Below are 21,385 nucleotides of genomic sequence, written 5' to 3' on the forward strand. Positions count from 1 at the left end.
AGAAAAAGAATTGCTGAAAAGGGATTTCATGAGATGCTCTACAAATTGGCTATTAGGAAATTTCTCACCTCAAAAAAAAAAAATGAGAGTGGGATACCTACATTGAGAAACAGTTATTTTTGGCACATTCTTTGAGGTAAAACACCTCTGTAAGGTGCTGTTTCCTCATGGCTGTGGCACCGAGATCAGAACAAGAATGTGGTGGGTTTGAAACCATGCACGTCACTCATACCAACTACAGAAGCTCAGCCCACTTGAAAACTGAGCCTGGGCACCATTTTGTTTCAGTAATGAGCAAATCGAATGAACCACTGTGCCAGATGTGGTGTAAAGCTGGCAGGTCTTCCGAACACAGACACAAAAAGAATTACACAAAAGCAAACAAAAGAGAACCTGAGGCAGTCAGTACAAAACAACTCCAACAAGGCAATGGCTCTTTATGCAGTGATGGTACCCACCTGTTGAGCAAAATGCACCAGACACATGCGCTCTAGTGCTAACAGCCTCTGCTCTCATACCTAATCGGGGGAGATAGAGTACAGTGGTTTTGGTGACGTGGTTTAACTTAGTCCTCACCTTGTTCCCTCTCTCTGCTTTACAGATGAGAAGGGTCCCATGCCCAGACAGCCTGGAATGGCAGTCGGCACTGGGAGTCATTGGACCTCCATCTTGGGTTCCTTGTTGGTTATAAACTTAATGAGGTCGATTAACCGATCTTCGAATCGCACAACCCATATGAACCCAAGTTTTCTGATTCTAAATCTTGTGTTCTTTCAACTTTCTCTTGCTACCATTTTTTTTATATTAAGCCTGTGTGTTTATGATCTTTGTTACCACCCTAAGAGTAAGTATTGGCGAATGACATATTGAAAAATACTGGTATTCTAAATGGTGTTGGGAAACTGGTAGGAAAATTTGGTTGTGATATCCACAGGCCAGTCTAGCTTCATTCATGCAGCACTTGTTGGGCAAGTAATGAGGAACACAGAGGATGCGTGACACACACCCAGGGCCTCCCTTAGGGAGCAGGATACATGAAAAACTTCAAAACCCACAAACAGGCAAAGAGCAAAATCAGTTTTGATGCAATGTGTGTAAGATTTCAGAAGACATAACATATATTCTGTCACTTCAAGAATAGGTAGAATTTTTAAAAATAGGAAAAAGGAGCAGGTTGAGGGGTGGGGGGGAGGGAAACAAGCGAAGGCCGAGGAAACACAGTGGAATCTTTGGTTTCTACGTGGGCATCAGGGGATTCTGGGAGGAGGGCTGACCTCAGAGAAGACCTTCAGTAGATGTATTCCCTAGGCAGTCATGGTTATGGGGGTAGACGGGGAGTAGGGGGAGTCATTGGCATAGCTTTACCCCCAAAATGAATGCCATCTTGGACCATCACTTGCCTTTCATCAAGAAGTCTTACAACCCATATCACCCTAACTGAAATCCTGTCACATTTAGGGCATTCATGCTTCTATTTTAAGTCATGTTATAGGATCAGTAAGAGATAAGTTGGGGGCAGATAGGGACCCTCCATGCAAAGGTTGAGTCAAGGCTTTGGAACCAAGGCAGTGTATCTATTTTATTTTACACATTCATTCAGAAAGCTGCAGACTTGAAACTACCAAAGTTAGGTACAAGAAGCCATGTGAGAAACAATTGAAGTGACCCCCAGGTCAGTTGAGGTATCTGAGCAGAGGTATGCAAAGCAGTGGGAGTGTGTGGGGGTGCCCCTGGGGACACCAGCGGCCTGGGTTTGAATCACCATCAGTGACCATGTGGCCATGTACTGATGCTGTCTACTCAGAGGAGCATGGAAGAAAATCCTGGGGTGCATGGGCATCAGGCCTTCTTGATGTGGGGTGCAACCACGAAGGCCGGTCCGTGTGTCTCAAGAAGGCAGCAAAACCCATCCCTCCTCATCCCTGTTGGTTTGCACGGCACGGGTGCCATGTTTGGGAATGAGTGGCTCCGCCAGCAACCCATTCCATGGACCTTCTCCCCAATCTTGAGACAGAGTTTGCCCGCAGCAGATTTGGCAGCTGGATAGAGAACCCTCCAACAGGACTTGGAGGCAGGCAGATGGGAGGATACATTGGGCTGTGCTAGCAAGTTACACTAACAGACTCTGACGAGGGCCTTACATCACGCGCATATAACTGCCTCGCTCCTAACCGTTAGAAATGTGTCATTGAAGTGTGAAAATATTTGTGCTGTTAGATTTCCCATCATTTTCTGGTCTTTCATTCCCTCTCATTTGCATGGGTTACTCATACATGTAGATCTTTGGTGTGATGCGTACAACTGCTCTGTGTGTTGGTCTGTGAAAAGAAATCTGTGGGCATGCTGAGCTGGGTGGTGCCACTTTATCCCTGCATGCTGGGTTGCGATGATTAGCTCCAAGGTGGTGTCACAGTGGGTCCTGCCTGTGCCACCAGGGATCAGCGAACGGTCAATAGACTGGACTTCTGCTTGAAGCACTTTTAAAAGTGCTAGTTGTGCTTTCTAGCACAGGGGGTTAGCGTTTTAATACAAGGACTCTTGTTGTTTAATTCAGGCCATGTAGCACACTTCTGAACAGAAACAACCAGTTACCAACTTTATTATAAGTTCTGATTTGAGATCATGAAAATATTCACATCATAATTGTTCATTAGATACTTTCTCTCTCTGTCTTTATTGTCTATTGATAGAAAATATTCAAGCACCTAGCTCTTTGTAGTTTTATGATATGGGAAGGGGGGTGGATTTAACCCTTACATTCACTGGGTTTTTAAATCTTAAAAAGTCATTTATCTTGATGAGAAATCATATGTCTTAATAACCTTGATAAACTAAGTTTTGCATGATTACACCTTAAGGTTGAAACACATTTCATTTCATCATTTCCCAGAAGGGGCAATGAATTCACCCATTTCCTGTTTTTAATTTCAGAGTGTTCTGTATTTCCTCCATATCTACTTTCCCGGCAGCAAAACCCTGGAAATGATTGACACCAAACTCTTTTACCCCTACCTAAGATTTACACACCTGGCACATGGTTGCAATCAAAATCTGTAGTTTCTCAGCTCAGAAATGCATACGGGAGGCAGAGTTCACTGTCCTAGTACCGTGGGAAATTGTTCAGCGGGCTGGTGAGTGAGCCCCTCATCTCCGCGGATCTGGGCCCGATACTGGGTCTGCCACGAGTGCTTTCTATTCATTTTCAGAGGCACCTCCACCAGCTTCTCATTCATCTCGCATTTGCAGGGAGAGAGCATTCCTTCACGACAAAAATTTCCAAACAACTTAAACCTACCCCGTTTTTTTTTTTCCGGTATATTTTAACCCTTTTGGATGAGGGATCTTTCTAGAACCCTTGACCCCCTGTGATTCTTTGAGGAATATCTTGAAATTACTTGAACCTCTTCTTCTGAACTTGGGTTTACTATTGTAAATGCGAATTCTAGCATTATGGAGAGGTCATTTGTGTGCATACATTTGGCCAGTTGTAAACCCCGTGAGCAGGCAGGATGGTGCTATCCATTCATTCACTTGCTCATGCATCCATTCATTTCTTCAGCAGACATGTCTCATGCCTCCAGTGTTGTGGGGTCCTGACTTCCAGATTTTCCAAAGCGGCCCAGCTGGCAAAGAGGTAGTCCTCTTGCGGCCAGAAAGAACAGCAGCATTTGTACCTCGGTAGAGGTCCTGAACTTCACTTCACAAAAAGTCACGTGTGTGTAGAGCTTATCTCTGTTCCCTAAATGACCCTGGCTTTGAATGCTCTTATCTGTTTGGATGTTTTGAGTGTCTTCCTTGACTTTCTAAATTGCAACTTCTAATATGTTCCGTGTTAAGATAAGAAAGAACTATTTAATCATCTTCAACACTGTGCATAAGGTGAGGGTGCAGATACCCCAGTGAGTGTCAGAGGGACTCACCCAAGAGTAAACGCCTGAATTTGATTCAGAGGCTTCTTACTTCTCTTTTTGTTGGTCAGCTCAGAATCTAGTTTTACTTTCTCATTATTGACCTCTTGTCACCAGTTGGTGCAGATAGATGTCCAGCTTCTGAGTAAGTGTAATGTCAACGGGATGAGGTCAGCTAGTGATGCTTTTGATTTCCCCCAGTCTATGTTTTTTCAGTTTAGCAGCTCAGAATGAGGCAAAGGCATTGCATTTTCAATTTCTTTGATCTTTATTCAGATCCTTCCAATTCAAGTTTTTGTGGTACTTCCTTCTGTCCCTTAAGTCCAAAGCCTCAAGTTGAGATGGGAAAGTCTAATGACAGTTCTTGATCTACTGTGCAAATTTGTCTTCTTGTCACTTTATTAGGTGTTTTTAAAAGATTTTATTGATTGATTGATTGATTGATTGATTGATAGGGCATGAATAGGGGAGGGGCAGAGGAAGAGGGAGAGAGGGAATCTCCACTCCAGCAGACACCCTGCTGAGCATGGAGCCAGACACAGGGCTCGATCCCAGGACCCTGAGATCATGACCTGAGCCAAAACCAAGAGTCGGACGCTCAACCCACTGAGCCACCCAGGCACCCCTATTAGACATTTTATTTCATTTGACCCTCAACCATGACAGACCTTGGAATAATTGGTAACCTAAATAGGAATATTTTGTCACTGCAGAGGGTAAAAATTCTCTGAGTTCCACATGCTGTATATTTTCCCCTCGTATAGTTTTAGAATTTTTGCAATACTCGGTGTTCTGAAAATAAACATTGCTCTTAAATAAGCAAGGTTACGGTTTCCCAAATCTCTCTTCCTTGCTTAGATCCCGAGCCCTGGTGTGTCACCATGCCTCCCCAGATTGGGCTTGATGTCTGCTGCTTGCCAGGCACACATCTCCTGCTCTTCCCCTGTTCTTGGTGTTGAACTCGAAGTTTCATTTCTTCAATGTTTGTGCTAAGGCTTGTAAGGGACAAGAGGGAAAGAAGTTTGCCTCATTCCAACACGTGTCAGCCCACCCATGGCATTAGGGTCTCTCCAAAGTCACCAAAGGGAGTGTCTGGCCTTGAGAGCCAGTCCTCAGGTGGGGAGGCTGAGGCTGGGGCTGGGAGAGCTGCGAATGCCAAGGGCCCAGTAGATGCAGCTTTGGCTCTATGGTCGGTCTTCAACTGTGTCGTTTTAATTAAAGGGTATCTATTGTTAGTGAATCTTGAAGTCTACCAGCAAGTGACTGCAACTTTCCTCTATTAAATAGTGTCAGCAACCCTTTATGTGCTTCAACCCTTTATGTCCTGTTACAAGGTAGGAGATCCATTTGCATGGGGACCCAGACTGTCCCAGAGCCAGGATGCGGGAATCACATTAAAACTCAATGACAGGGTCCAGAGGAGGCAGCATCCGCCTGAGCATCTGCTTTGGGTGGCACTGGTTTAATGGTGCTGCCCGTCTTTATCCATAACTCGGGACTTAGAAACCCCAGGTTTGCCTTCTGTGAATGCAAGATGCTTCTGGATCAATTCTCCATCACTTGGAAGGGCTGGGTCTTTCTCCCAGCCTGACGGGAGGCTGGACTGAGGCACAGAGGAGAGAAAAAAGGGGAAAATCAATGCAGATGTGCCCCCCCAACGCTGTGGGGACCAGGCTTCCATTCCACCCAAGCCACCACACAGAATGCAAGAGGAGGCAGTCATGACGCCCCCCCACCGGCAATGGCTGCCCCATGGAGAGTGAGGGTCCTGATTTTGGGTTGCTCCTGAGCAACACAGATTTCCCCGAAGCCTTAGATGCCCTGGGCAGAAAGACAGAAGAGCTGAGCAGCTGACACGAGGTGTGTGGGGCTGTACCTGCCCATGGTGGGCTGAAAGGGAGACTAACAGGCTGCAGGTAGGGTGGTGAGGCAGTATGGTGCCTAGATGAGGTCTCTGCTACCGTCAATTTTTGTTTTAGAAAAGAAAGAAAAGAGAAAAGAAAAGAAAAGAAAAGAAAAGAAAAGAAAACAAGGATCAGAGATGAGAAACCAAGTTGCCAAATCGGAAGGGAAAAAAAGAATTCAGGCATTTTGGGATCACAGGCTGTGGGTCCCCTGCGAGCCTTGGTGGTCTTCATTTCTGTAATATCGGGAAGGGTCTCACAGGTCAGCAGTCAGTACCCTTGGTTGCAGGCCTGTGGCCACAGGGTGGATGTCACAGCCTCCGTGGCACCAGGGGTCGGTGAGAGCTTGTCGAGTAGACCCAGGTTTACCTGTGAAGGAAGACATCAGGTGTGTTGGTTTGTGCATGTGTCATGGGTGTCACACTGCAGGGTCCAGAACGTCATGTTGGGGTAGGAACAACGTGTGGTACGTAGAAGGTCCTCTAGAACATTCACCCAGGAAGCCTGGGGGGTAGGTGCACAGAGCAGTCCTGAGCTGCCCGCACGTCTGAGCTCTGCCCACAGGCTGAAGGTTTGCCTCTAGTCTTCTCAGGATGCAGGCTCTCTTGTCTTAAGTTCATGGCAACTTTCACACGCTAGCTTGCAGAGCATAAATCGGAAGGACCACTCCTGGGAAGGTCCCACACAAATGCAAAGTTTCAAGAGATAATCAGTAGTTTTCTACAGGAACAGTAATAGCACCTAGGGTAGCCAGTGTTTCTCTTGGAAACTAGGAGGAGGGAAGGGACCCATTCTTTTTAAAGACTGTACTGGTAGGGAGCTTCCCATGTGAATTCAGAGGCCTCGGGAGGCAGGACAGGCAGCAAGGCCCCCTTGGCTGGGCCCTCCGCCCTCCGCCACACGCCTGTGAAAACGGTAGATAAGGATTTTTGTAGGCAGTCTCCTCACCCCTCCAGCGGGAATGCCTTTGACTCAGAGCTCTGCTGCTGGTTATCTCCACACACAGAAAATGCCACAAACGGGTTAATTCACAACTTCTTTCTCAATTTTCCCTAGATTTCAGGCTTTTCCTCTTGGCCTGTTCTCATTTCTTAAAATGGTATTTTTTATCCCAAAGGGGATCTGCCTGAATGTACTTATGCTTTCTGTTCATTATTCCTTTTTTTTTTTTGTCTCAGCTCCAAAATTAAATTTTTGATTATGATGTAAGGAAATTTTACCCTGTTTTACTCTGACTTTTTAAATGTAAGAGGAAAATGACAGAATGGCCTCCTAGAATAATTAGGAATTTCTGCATCTCGTACCATTTAGGACAGACACACAGAGGAAGCTTGGACTAGGTGTCCTCAGACTGCAGACCTGACTTGTCCCTCTTCTCTGGGGCTAAGAACGAGGGGAGCTTTGTCTTTTAGAAGTCTGGTTTAGATGCAGGAAAGGCTTATGAGTGTGTGTGAGTGTGTATGAGAGTGTGAGAGTGTGACTGTGTGTCTGTATATATGAGGTGTGTGTGAGTGTGTGTGCAAGTACGTGTGTGTCTGTGCGTGAGTGTATATATATACGTGTATGTCTCTGAGAGTATGTGAGCGTATCTGCGTGTGTGTATAAGTGTGTGTGTGTGTGTGAGACTGTGTGTAGGTATCTGTGTATACGTATATGTATGGGTGATGTGTGTCTGTGTAGTGAGTAGCTGTATGTGTGAGCGAGAGCTTTATCTGTGCGTATGTATGTCTGTGAGAGTATGTGTGTCTCTGTGTATGCAAGTGTGTACGTTTGTGTATGTAGGAGTATCTGTCTCTGTGTGAGTGTGAGTACGTACATGTGAGTGTGTGTATGAGAGTCTGTGTGTGGGGGGGTACCTGTGTATAAGTGTGTGAGTGTGTATATGCACATGTGAGTGTGAGCATGGGACTATGTGTGTGTGTCTGTCCCTTTGTAAAGGTATGTGTGTGTATGCGTGTGAATCTGTGTGAGTGTGTAGAGTATGTGTGTGAGAGCATGTGTTAGTATGTATGGGAGTGGGAGTGTGTATATGAGTGTGTATGTGAGTCTATGTGTATAAGTATGTGTGTCCATGTGTGAGCATGTATCTGTGCATATGGGAGGGTATGTGTGTGTCTGTGTGGGTGTCTAAGTACATGTGAGTGTGAGTGTGTGTGCGTGAGAGTCTGTGTGTGAGCATATATCTGTGTGTAGTGGGGAAGGTGTCTGTATGTGTATGTGTGTGTGTCTGTTTATGTGTGTAAGCATGTATCAGTGCGTGTGGAAGTGTGTGTGAGTGTGGGAGTCTGTGTCTGTGAGTGTGTATCTGTGCATGCGTGTGCACTTGGTCAAGCCACCAAATGCAATTCCCTACTCTTGCTTCCCTTTCTGTCACTTCTCCATAATTCTCCGCATTTCGGTTGGGCTGGTGTCTGGCGATGGCTTCCTCTTTCCCTGCATTCCTATATTTCACTCCTCGCCCTGGTTCCTCTTCTAGGCTGTTACAATTTGGGCAGGAGGATGTGGACACCCAGTTACAATATGACACATGCTGCCGTGTCACAATCGCGCTCCGGGCCCTGCCTCCTGGCAGCATCTGGATGGGGCAGCAGGAGGAGGAGGGTAGGTGGTGTGGAGCGGGGACAGAATGCAGAAGTTGGGGCCTCTGGAAACCCAAGGGCTGGCGATAGCTGGGACAGTTTTCCTCAGAAGCCTGGAGTTTCCCATCCGCAGCCCGATTCCAGATGGGCCCGAGACCCACAGGGCTGCGGGGGGCCGCAGGGGGTGGCTGTCTGCTTCAGGCCTGAATCCAGGCCTGTGAGCCTCCTCTGCCCCAGACCACTCTGCTGGCCCCCAGAGTCCCTGTTTCTGTCTGTGGGGTGTGGGGTATGGGGTGTGGGGATAGTGTCCTCTGTGTCTCCTCAGCCAGACCCCCCAACCCTGGCTATCCCCCTCCTGCCACCTGACACCCCGTTCCTACCATGGGACCCTCTGGGCAGAGGCCTCGGACCTCATCCCAGCTTCCTCTGAGTCCTGCCCCTCATCCCCCCCTGCAGCCCAGTGTCCGAGCAGCGGGGAGGACCACCCCCTACACACTCTGCCTCCTCTGCCTTGATCGCCCCGGAGATCTCCCTCTTCCCCACTGCTCATTGTGAATGCTGCCCTTCGGGGAAGCCAGGCCCTGTGGAACCCGTCCCGCCACACTCTCCCCGAGAATGAGAACGAGGACTTCCTCTCACCCCGTGCTCTCCGGGGACAGGGCTGGGGTTTCGTGTGCGGTGCCTGAAGTATAAACCACTCCTCGAAGGCTGTGCGGTGTGACTTGGTCAAGAGGCCTCATTTCATAAACTCACAAATGGCTAGAATGCGGAGGTTAGCAAAGGTCAGCTCTGCCCAACTGAGGCAGCCAGAGGAAGGCGGTGCGTCTCCCGCCGGCAACAAAATTCTCATTCCGGTCCCTATGTTTTATTCGGCTTTCCGATCAGGTGGGCATATAGGGCAGCCCTGGAGAAAGATGCGCTATGGGGTGAAGAGCACGAGTTAAAGTCCCTGTTTCACCCCATCCCAGCAGGTGACCTGGGGCAGCCAGGTGACCTCTCAAGCCTTCTTCGCCTCCTTTGTCGCCTCACGGGGCTGCTTCGAGAACGGGAACGCTGGTGTATGGAAAGCGTTTCCCGTGGTGGCCGGGGCCCAGTAGCCGCTCACGGACAATGTGTGGCCAGCTGCTGGGGCAGGCAGCCTTGATGTTGACCTCGCTTGTTTGGCATCGCCTGGATTCTAGATGGAAGGAGGCTCGGCCTGCCCTGGTCCTTCTCCCGTGCTTCCCAGTAAACAGTGTTGAATCAGAAAGCGACAGAGAGAGGGGGGAAAAGGAAGAGAAGAATCTCCCTCATTTCAAAGAAATGGTGCTGCAGTGAAGGACAGGACTTTTTGAGCTTCTCGAATCCTGAGAAGCAGCTGACATCTACCAGGAAAAAAAGCGTGATATTTGAAGGTTCTTCCCAAGGATGTGCAGTTTTGACTGAGGTGCTGGGAAGCGGGAGGCCACTGAGTAATGAGTGAGTCCCAGTCGGAGGCTGTGGGGACGTCAGCAGAAGTGCCGGCACAGCGGACGGGCACCTCTGCTTGGGGCTGCCCTGCCCTTCCACCCTCCAGATGTGTGGGGACAGGACAGGCATTGCATTCCAGTGTCACATGGGAGGGGACTGAGTCCGGGGAGGCCGTGAGGGGCTCTCAAGCCCCAGAGCCTCTCAGAGGGGGAAGGAGAGTGTGGGCAGATCCTTCCCTAAACCTCCCTTCCGTTATCCCATTCGGTGGTCTGAGCCCCATCCCAGAGCTTCCTCGTGAGTGTTGACAAAACACCATATGCTTAGCAGTTACGAAGCCTAGAGCTAAGTTTGGAAATCATGAGAAAGATCAAGATGGGGAAGGGGGTGGGGGTTAAGGAATCCCTTAGGAGCATTTTGAGGTGAGCAGTTTATTAACACAAGTTACTAAAGACCTTAAAGGAGCCCTGTCTCCCCACAGCCTCGGTGTCAGCTCGGAACAGTGGAGTCCTGCCATTGGCCACAGTGCTTTCCCTAGAAATACCTACAGCTTCGCTTTGCTTTGCTTTCCAGTTAAGGAAGGGAGGAAGCAGGGGTTTTGTGACTTCCCAGCACACTGGGGGCCCGGGTCTGACACCTGGGCTCCTGTCTGCTGCCTGATCACTGGGCTGAGGGGCTGAAGGTGCCCCCAGGAATGCAGGGCTCATCAGGTGCTCAAAGGGAGGGGACTCCTGTCTCTCTGTCCTGCATGCTGTCTTTGAATGTAAAAGCCACCGAGAGCGGCAGGCTCTCTAGCTTTGAGCCTCTTTTCCTGAGCTGCCTTTGTGAAGTACTTGTGCAGGAAGAGTGACCTCTGTGCCATTTACACGTGCACACACATGCATGTGCACCCTAGCGCACAGGCCAGATGCACCCACCCTGCCCGCAGGCTTCAGTCCCGGCCATCGCTCCCACCCTTGGCCCTGTCTTCCTCCGCATATGACGCAGGTGTCTTGCACTTCCTGCTCTTTCCTGCCCACACCCCCAAACCCCCCTCACTGTTTGAGCTGGTGCCTGTGAACTATGCTTTTGGAGCAGAGGAGAGGAAGAAACGGGAAAGGCAGGAATGAGGGCCTCGTGGCCCCTGTGGCTTGGGAAAGCAGCCGGAGGCCTACTGAGCACCCCAGTGGCCTCAGAGGATGAACTCGGTCAACACTTCCCTCAAGGAATAGCCCCATGTGAAGCCAGAGAGCCCGCTCCTGCACCTCTGGGCTCAGGGACCCCCAGGACCAGTGCCCGAGCTGTTGTCCCGGACCCTGCTCGGCCTCTGCTGAGTCACCTTTTGCTTGGAATTCTGGCAGGGACCCCTCAGAGCTTCTGGAAGGGAGGGACAGCAGGGGAGCCACCCTCCGTGTGTCCTGGGGGAGATTACTTTATCTGCGGCCTCCCCGAAGCAGGGCCTGGGCTCCTGGAATCTTTGGGGCTTGACAAGGTGCCAACTGTGGGTAAGGGAGGGAATGGCCCAGAGTGTTCGCCCAGCCTGGACGGGAGCTGTGTCCGCTCCGCCCCTGAGCCTGGACTTGGTTTTGTCATCCTCAGCCCTTCCCCACTTTCCATGAGGCACAGCGTCTCCTGCGCCTCCCCGATGCGTTCCAGGCCCACACGGCCCCCACACTCGAGAAGCCGGCAGGTGTAACATCCGGTTGCAATATTTCCTTTCCTCTTCCGTGCCACATTTTGCCACACTCCCTTCCCCCTGGCAGCAAGAATTCCGCCTGTTGTTTCAGTACGAATGTGCCCGCGGAAAAACCACATTTGAAGCACGCGTGCAGGGACCTCAGCCTGAGCGCATGCGCAAACAGCTGACAGGCGCCTAGCTTCGCGGCCCACGTTGCAGGCGCCCCGGCCGCTGGCGATCTGTGGGTCCTGCGTCCCTTACCCTCGGTGCTGGGAGTGAGCCCTGCCCTGTGCACAGGGGGAGCACAGCGCTGTCCCTGTCCTTGCAGGGCCTGCTGGCAAGGTGGCCCTGCATCCACAGCCATCGGCCACGGACACACCGGGGTGGCCACGCCTGCGCGTTGGCACAGTCGCTTTGTAGAATGTACCTCCCTTATGTTTGGGCCTGTGCGCCCCAGCACGAACGTCCCTCCCTGAGATGAGAAGTGGAGTAGAGGAGGACATTCACCTTGTCACTTCTGCCCGGAGCTTCACTGGCTCGTCCTCCCCTGGCACAGGACGGGACCTCGCTCTCTTGTCACTGTTTCTCCAGCCAACTTCATTTCCTCCTGGCCTGGTTCAGGGTCTGAAAATGCCCCTTCTCTCTTTTTAAAGCTTGGATTAAGCTCTGTCACTCTGTTCTTATTATTTATTTTAAGATTATTCTCCATGTTCTCCCTTGCGTGATTTCTTATATTTACAGGGGTTGGAGGTGAATTTCCCCAAATCTCATCTTGCTGCTTCTGCACACTTGCAATCTTTAGCGCAGGCAGATATTATTTTTACTGAAAGAAAAGTAGTTTTTCATTAAAAAAAAATCAAAGAGCAAGAAGGACATGACTGACAGAAAGTATGCCTCACCCTGTTCTTTAATCTGTGGGATGTCTCACCCCCAAGTTGTGATGAACTGTGCCTTGGAGGGTGGTGACAGGAGGCCACAAATGGCACCAAAGCAGTGAATTTCAGAGCTAATCCCATAAATAGAATCATGGTTTTTGAACCTGCTGTTTTCTTACTTGTACCCTTCAGAAGGAAACTCTTCGCTTGGTGTTCTTCCCTTTCTAAATTACAGGTCTGGGATTCAGTTCACTGTGAGACATGACAAGTGTAATTACTAAAACATAGACAAAGTAGGATAGGTGCCCAGCTGTGCTGCATTGAGAGAGAGAGGGTCGGAACCGGGTTTTCATCTCTTCCCCAGCCTCTCGGTCAGCTCTGCACCCTGTCTGTTCTGGAAGGCAGATCTGACAGCTGGAGTTTGAAGTAAAGCAAAGTTGACTTTAACCATCTTTGTCAAGGTCCAGTTCAAGTAACTGAAATTGTCACACGACCTTGGCAGTTCACCTAAAACACCATCAGCGTAATTCCCAAGTGGAGGGGAGCACCAAGCAGGCGTATTCTTCTGGGCCGAAGGGAAGCCTGCACGGACCCAGGGGGTCACGGTGCCAAGAGCAGTTCCCCTGAGGACATGCATCTTCGCTTGTCACAGCCAGGGATCCCACAAAGCATTCTCCCTGATTTTCTCCCCCATTTAGAAAAATGTTAGTGGACTCTAGCTGGTCCCATACGCCCTGAAGTGTTTGTTGACAAGATGGGTGTTTATCTGCCTGTGCTTTTCCACAAAGAAAAAAAAAAAAAACCTTCAGCACACTGAGGGCCTAAGTCTTCACATAAACCTGACGAGGATAGATATGATTATTCTCACATGGCAGGGCAGGAAACTGAGGCTCAGAGTAGGTGGCCCTGGACCTCTCAGTCCACACAGCGGATGGGAGGTGGAGCCGAATGCCAAACACGCCTCTGATCCGAAGTCTGCTGCACCCCACTATCCAGAAGCTGTCCCTGTCTTCCCTTAAGGGGACGTGACCCAGGCCAAGGGACCCATTCAACCTGAAAGCCAGTGCACGTGTGCTCAGTGGACACAAACTGCAGTCAAGTCCGCCCTGAGCAGAAATCAGTGAGAATGATGCTCCCTGTTCCTAACTGGCTCTGAATGCACCCAGTTTCTTGGGAGCCCCACTCGCTGCCAGCATAGAAAATGAAAGTGCTTTCTGCTGCATATTTTGCAACTTCTCACTGGATGTGAATGAACTGAAAATGTTCAGATCCAATAGCTGTCTTCAGAAAGTATAGTAAAGTCTGTTGTTTCAGCAGTGCTGTCCTGAGCACCTTGTGTGTTCTAGGCATGTGCGGGAGGAGGGGAAGGGGGGAAGAGGGAAGCCAGTACATGTAGCCTCTTCAACTGAGCACAGAATTGGGGTCCAGACCACATCAAGTCCAGAAATGAGCAGGTGCCACAAGGATTCTGGGCTGGAGATGCTCTGAGAGAGAGAGCCGGCTTTGGGGTGGGCATCTCTAGGATGGGAGGGTGCAGGGGGGATATCCAGTCCTGAAGAGGCTGGAGGTGGACAGGGCTCCAGGAGGGGACCCCGTTCCTACGGCAGCAAAGGCTTACTTAGGAAATCATGATATGGGGCGCCTGGGTGGCTGTTGTTAAGCGTCTGCCATCGGCTCAGGGTGGGATCCCAGGGTCCTGGGATCGAGCCCCACATCGGGCTCCCTGCTCCACTGGAAGCCTGCTTCTTTCTCTCCCACTCCCCCTGCGTGTATTCCCTTCTCGCTGGCTGTCTCTCTCTCTGTCAAATAAATAAATAAAATCTTAAAAAAAAAGAAAGGAAATAATGATCAGCACAGCTGAATGAAAGCTGCAGGGTATCCACAAACGAGGTGCAGTTGGTGAGTTTGCTTTTTCTTACATTTTTCCATAAGGTTCATGCATTTGATTATCTGAGCGGAATGACCTGTTGAGAGAGTCACTGTCCTTGGGGACCAGTTCTGGGGGGACTTGAACCCTGGTCTTGGGATTTGGGGCTCGCAGTAACAGTGCCAGCCAGTGGGAACTTTGGGAGTGGATGTTGGCTGGGGAAGGCATCCTTTGGCATGACCATCTTAGGGCAGGGGCAAGACCGATGAAGGGGAACCTGAAGGCAAGGTCCACAGGATGCGTCTCCACCAGCGTGCCAGGCGGGCCAGGAAGCACTGGCAGGATGTGGCGAGGGCCATGGCAGCCTCGGCTGGGTGGCTGTGCTGGGAAGTGATGTGACTGGAAAGCAGGAAGCTCGAGAAGGTCTGCCGCGTCAGAAGTAGACTGTGGGAGTCCAGGGTGGAGGGGAGACCTGTGTGCGTTCCAGCTCTGGGAATGCAGATGCGAGCACCATTAGTGCAGATGAGTTGGAGGAAGGATAGCTGGGTCTGCAGAGAGATCTTGAGTTCAGATTTGTGCGAGCCGGGTGGTAACAGAGCCCAGGTGAGTACCCACAGCCGGGAGGCCCTGGCATATGTCCGATGCCTCCTTTTACAAACATTTCGTGTGCCCCTCAGTATGTGGCATTCTGCTGGGGCCATGCAGGGTACAGGGCTGAGTGAGACACCATAACCTACATGCCAGGGTCCCCAAAACCTGGAAAGGAGACGGGAGGAGAAGCTCAGCGTGTCCTGGAGGGAGCTGCTTAGGACTGACTCAGCTTAGGTACAAGACCTCACACCAGCATTCCTCAGCTCTGTGTCTGTGGGTCAGACTTTAAACTTGCCTGTAGTTCAGCCTCCTCTTAGGTAAGGCTGGAGCAACAGTGCCTTCCTGGAATGAGCCATCAGGAGACATTAGCTAGCGCTCTCTTCCCGGGCAGAACCTGGAGCTCCCCAACGTCGAGTATGGGTTAAGAAAAAATATCCATCCCAGGAATGTGTAGGTATGGAAGAATTCCACGAGAATCTGGATTTGCAGGTTAACTATGCAGGTTAACTAATTCCCTAGCAGGAGCACAGCCTTGGTGTTTCGGCTGTGGCAGGGGTCTCCCGTCCTGTCCTTGGCCTTTCTTTACCATCTCAGTCGGGGACCCTGTTGCTGGTGCGGGGGCAGTTAGGCTGCCATTCGTGAAATGCCAGATCTGTAAGCCTTGAAAAGGTCACTGCAGACCATACGTACACAAGTCAATAGGACGCTAATGATCTGACCGTGCCCGATAGGCTAATATTGAGGAATACGTATAAAAGTCAGACCCCAGCATATTACTAACTTCTCCTAAGTACAAATCTGAAAATGTTGACTCTCCCCAGAAAGTTGTCAGTGTCCTTCTTTGACTTGAAAGTGGAACAGACTTCCTCCTCCTGTTTTGAAAATCTCAGGTCTGTTTTCGTGTCTCCCTAAGGTGACAACAGCCTGAGAGATTCACATGCACGACCGAATGCGAACTGACAAGTGCAGTTTGTGGGCATCTCATCTTTTTTCCAGAATGTTCGTCAGGGTGGCAGTCTGAATAGATTTCAGAATCTGAGCCATTGACAGCATTTTCTTTGAAAATATTCGTGACAATTTGGCAAATAAAAATTCCTACTGAATGAACTATATTTTTTCTTGAGAAGAATACATTTCATGACATTTAGAAAATTTAAGATACATCGAATCTTTTTCTATCTGTACCCTTTCGTAAAACAATGGGCTAAAATTTGGGGTGGGATTTACTAAAGGATGGAACACAAGTCTGAAAGCCCCTCATGGAAGCATCACTTCCCTGCTCCCACGGGGCGGCATCGAGCCCCAGCGAGAGGGGCTGCTTTGCCTCAAGTCTTAGGCTTACGGGCAGGATTGTGCTAAGGGACAGGACAGGTCTGCACCTGCAAGACCTCTCCCCACATGAGTGAGAAGAAAGGTTTTGTGGCCCACCTGAGGGCTCACCAGAAGCATGTGAGCACCGTCAGACTGCGTGAGTGACCAGCCGGCTCAGGGAGAGACAGGAACTCGTGAGACACTATGTCCCGGGGGCTGGATGAGCTGGGATGGGGATAGCCACATGGAGGGCAGAGCCAGGGGGTCACCCTTTCCAAATCGCTGGTGGCTAAACCATCTCATCTTATGGGGGACTGTTGGTAAATGCCATGGCCCCCAGGGGTGGGGAGCATGTGTGTGCAGCCACAGTAACATCCCTCCTCATGCCTCTCAAGCACCATGACAGAGAAAACACAGCTTTTCAAAGGCCCTTCCTGCACAGGGAGCATGCGTGTTTGGAATACGAATGTAATGTGTTAGATATAGTCTCAGATTTGCACCTTTCCATGTCCACCAGGAGGACAAATTCCAGAGCCTCTTTCGAGCACCAGTCTCCTTCCTGGTAAACTGGTGATAGTTCCTGCCTTGTGGGACCATGGTGAAGATTAAAAGCAGCTTATGGAAAGTTCTTCCCAAGTACCTGGCATTTACAAACTCCCGTGAGTGCCTTCCATGATGATAGACTAAAATAGAGTAAAGTAGGGCCAGACAGGAAGGACTAGACAGGACCCGACCAGACAGAACCAGTCAGGACAGGACCAGACAGAAGCGGAGAGGACAGAAGTGCACAGAACTGGACAGGATAGGACCGGACAGGTTAGGATGGGACAGGACTGGACAGAAATGGATAGGACCTGACAGGATAGGACAGGGCCAGAAAGAACCAGACAGGACAGAAGCAGACAAACCTAGACAGGACAGGATAGGGTGAGTTTCACACATTTTCCTGTGGTGCATAATTACCATGCATGGGAATGCCATGCTCTTCTTCCGGACTGAGAAGGTGGTTGTGCGTGAATGTGTGCGGTGCATGACCACGAGCGAATTCCTATCGGCTCAGTTTTCTTAGGGGGAAGTAGAACAACTCGGTAGCTATTGCTGTGTTTTGTTTTTTAAGCTTGTTGTCTATTTTAGGGAATCAAAGATGAAGGACAAAACTCAAAAAGTTTGAATTATGGTAGGCAAGGAACAGATTCTCTTGAAAATGATGAACATTTAATGTATAATGAAGTATTGTGATAATGTTCTGTATTTCAGGGCTTATGCAAGTCTACGTTTTCCACCTTCAGACAGTTTGTAGATAGTGTACCTTTCAAATCCCTTTGTTCCTGTACCTGTAAGTTACTGGTGACCACGAGCACCTCCTGCCACGTGTTCATCACGATGCATACAAGCTGTGGCCCGTGGAGCTGAGGGGACACCCAGGGAGACTGGCTTTCCCATCCCATCTGAGCTGCATCTCGGCATGTGGCAGCATCCAATTAAAAATTTAATCAGAGTCAGATTATATATTGTAATGCCCCCATTTTTAAAAGGCAACACTTTGCCTTTTCTCCCATCATCTGAGATGGTTAAACCCCCATGCAGAGAGAGACTGGGGTTGGAGCTCAGTGCAAAGATCACTGTAAAATCGGCATCATTTAGCTGGCTGGCTGTGGACATCAAGCACAGGTGCACCCTGGGGAAGCCACTGCTGACCTGCCTATTCGATGGGATGCATAATAGTGATGGTCTCTGTCAGATTTGGACTGTCAAGGGAGAGTATAAGTAAGGGAGACTGAGGGTTTGATGGGAAATAATTAAGGTGGCCACTCAAGGAACAGCTTTGCCCATTATCCCAATATTTTAACAAGTGTTTCCTGGGAAAACCAGGAGGGTCTGTGGTCAGACAAGTTTGGAAGCTTGAACCAGTTTCANNAAGGTTCAGCAGATCTGTTTCCTGCAGGAGACCATGGGGTCTCTCCTCTGCTAATTCAGTGGGTGATCCAACAAGTTTAATTTAGCAACTATGCTGTGCTCTTAACTCCGATAGACGTTGGGATGCCACCCTTGGAGAGAAAACTGTGTGTGTGCGTGCACACATCTGCATGCGTGCTCCATGTGTGCACGTGGGTGGTATCTACTAAGCCTTCAGACATAGACACATGGTGGGAAGCTCTGACCTATAAAAACAGAACAAGAACTTGAAGATTTGAGGCTCTGATAACATTTATGAAAGCAGCTGATAAGGTATACCCACAGAAATTGATAACTCTTTTTGAGGTAGGGGAAAACACTAATTTTTCCCCACTCAATGTGTTGTGTGAACACTTCTAATTTTCTATGAACACTTTCTAAGAAATGGTGTAAAGGTGAACGAAGAACATTTGCTATGTGCTCAGCCCAGTAAGAAACACACTGCTTTTCTGAAGCTACGTGCTTTCCCGGGACGTTGTGTTGTGGGATGCCGCGATGCTCAGATCTGGGGTCCATGTGTACCGATTGTGCTGAAAAGTTCTTCATGGTCTAGAACGTGTTCTTGGTTATGATCCCCAAGATGGTTAGCATAGCAGGGGTTGTGGATAACGTGCCAGGAGCTCAGACCTGTGGATGTCACAGTCCTGTTTGTGAACCTCACTGGGTCACTTTTCAGTTGCCTGTATGAAGGCTGAGTGTAACAGATTAGTAGCTAACTAATGGTTTTGAGCAATAATACTTCTTTTTTAAAAAAAGAATAACCCTTTCTTTTAAATGTTTACTATGTCTCATGAACACTATCAAAAGCCAGCTTTCTCTTCTCCTTCTTTATTGCAGTTGTATATGGGGCCGATGGCTTTAGGGATTTTCATGCACTAATTCCCAAATCTTTCTCTCGTAAGTATATGCCTTGCTTCTAGAAAACAGAAACATGTATTCATTTCATACTCAGTTTACATAGTGTAAATATTGTAAATGCATGATTCTTCATCACCCGCCTTCATACTTGAAAAAATGAGATAAATATTGCCCATCCTGTTCATTACACATCTACCATCCAGGTCATCACTGATACAATAAAGTGCACATGTAACATTTCAGACCATTGGAAGATTAGACTGTGGAACTTGCCTTTTGGTGGAGTAATCAGGGTAGAAGTAACACTAGCACCGAATTGTTACTCTACTAATGCTAGTCAACAGTTCTGCCATTAATGTGATCCTTCCGAGTGAGTGTGATGATAAAATGGCCAGACTTCCTGTCACCATGAAACAGCCCAACGTGTGCGCACAATGACTTTTACAAACTTGTGGGACAGGAGGAAGAGACAGACTCTCCCTCTGTTGCCCTCAAGTATTAATTTCAGAACCGAGAAGAGAAACATCGCAGGGCTTTGGGGCTGTTAGTCTGCGGGGCGGTTCCTCGTTGTCCAAGCGGACACACTCAGTGCTTCATGTGTGCAGGGCAGTCCTGGTCTGAGCTGTTAAACCAAAAGCAGATGTTAATTTCATTTTTAGGTATTGAGAGATGATAAACCATAGATAGATCAGGGCAGCACCTTTGAAGGTATTTTAAGGAATAGAATATGCTTTTTAAAAAATGCTTTAAAATATTTAAAGTAGCACAAGTTCGTCACCCCCTTAGGACCAAAGCCTTCAGAGCCTGCTTTAATAAATTCTCTCCTGTTGTAAAGCAACATCAGCTAACAGGGCCTGCTCATTAATACTGTAACAGTTACTGATCCAGGCGCAATCCGAAAAGTGTCAGTGATGGGAAAGGTAAGTTTCTGTCAACCTGGTCATCAAAACTCTTTCATAGCTAAAGGATTTAGCAACAACTCAGATTGAAAATTGACTGCTTTCCCAGGATATAGAAGTATCGAGATCTTTCTCTTACTAATCTTCCTTTGATTCAACTTGAAGACAATAGTTTGAGATTTATTTCTGGGAGAGATGGATGTAGGTATATGTGTTTCTATGTGCATATATATATTGGTGTGTGCACTCCTATGATTACATAAAGCATGAAAGTGCTAGGGCAGAGAAGTCATGTTAATTTTGAGATGAACAATCACGTTGCTGAAATGTTGAGAATGCACATAAGAGTAAGAAAACACGTTCTGAGATATTTTCACTACATCTGAGGGAGTTTCAGGGGCAAGAATGTTGTGATGTGCTCATATGAAGATATATGCTACTTGCAGATTTTATAAGGTAGATGATGCATGTTTTGATATATGTCTGTCTATATATTTATGCAAATGATTCACAAGGTGCTTGTAGCTCTTTCTTCCCCGCCCCGTCCCACCTCCCCAGACTGTAAATACCCCCCCCCCCACAGATGGCTGTTGACCTGGAGTACTTCCCCCACCCCAACAACAACCCAGCTGTTCTGGGCCAACATCGCCACCTGGTGGGCAGGGTGGAGAATTACCCTGCTCACCCTGCCTCACCTCTTTGTTTTCCTTCTTGAAAATTAAAATATAAACTGTTTGAACCTTGCTACCTTCTCTATCCTAGTTTGTGTTCCCAGTTACCTGAGGAAATGTAAATGTGCTTGTAAATCATTCCTTTGTCAGACTCCTCCTCTTCTCTGTCCCTGACTTCATTTCATTTAAAGGACAAAAGTATCAAATAAGGATAAAAATGTGTCTAATCATGCATCTTGACAAGAAAAATACCTCTACATTTTATTAGGTTTATTTGGAGGGGGGGTTGTTGCTGCTGTTGTTGGCTGTGGAGCACAACACGGGTCTTGAACTCATGACCCTGAGACCATGATCTGAGCTGAAATCAAGAGTCGGACACCTAATGGGCTGAGCCACCCAGGTGCCCTCAAACCCCTATGTTTTAAATGATAAAAGTTTTATAATAAGTGGTTTTATTAGCTTAAAAATGCTTAGAAGTTCCCCTAAATCTCTTTTAGAGGCAGCACAAAAACATCTACATATTTCTTCTTCGTCTCAAATTTTAATTTAATTACACTCATTCAAGATGTCTTATAAATATTTTTATTCCCTTTATGTTTTGCTTGCTAGTCACTGGTTGCAGGACTATTTCTGTCTCTCATTTTCTTTTTCATTTAAAATATGGAGTACTTGAGGCCCACGTGGCCTAAACTCAGACCATAGGGATGATTTCAGAATAAACTCTCCATGGAAAAGCACAGTCTGAGGACCGAACATTTATCTTACCAGTAAATAGAAAGACACATTCCAGAAGGGCAAGGAAAAGAGGGAGGAAACACAACCCATTTGTCAGGTGGGGACTGGCAGGGCACGTTATATCTATG

General features: G+C 48.4%; 1 protein-coding gene across 18 annotated transcripts in view; it reads left to right on the plus strand.

Moving 5' to 3' along the window:
* IKZF1 (IKAROS family zinc finger 1) overlaps positions 1 to 21,385 on the plus strand; it is a 96,369-nt gene that overhangs the window by 41,701 nt on the left and 33,283 nt on the right. For 10 of the 18 annotated variants that reach the window (XM_040644507.1, XM_040644506.1, XM_040644504.1 and 7 more), the window contains exon 4: positions 18,932 to 18,991. The exons of 7 other annotated variants lie outside the window; for them this stretch is intronic. In XM_040644507.1, coding sequence (XP_040500441.1) covers positions 18,932 to 18,991 — 60 coding nt within the window. Of the gene's footprint in view, positions 1 to 18,931; positions 18,992 to 20,434; positions 20,596 to 21,385 lie in introns of those variants that run through there. One more of the 18 variants, XM_040644514.1, reaches the window with a different exon arrangement.

Source organism: Ursus maritimus, unplaced genomic scaffold (assembly GCF_017311325.1).
Source record: "Ursus maritimus isolate PB19 unplaced genomic scaffold, ASM1731132v1 scaffold_3, whole genome shotgun sequence".
Lineage (NCBI taxonomy): Eukaryota > Metazoa > Chordata > Mammalia > Carnivora > Ursidae > Ursus > Ursus maritimus.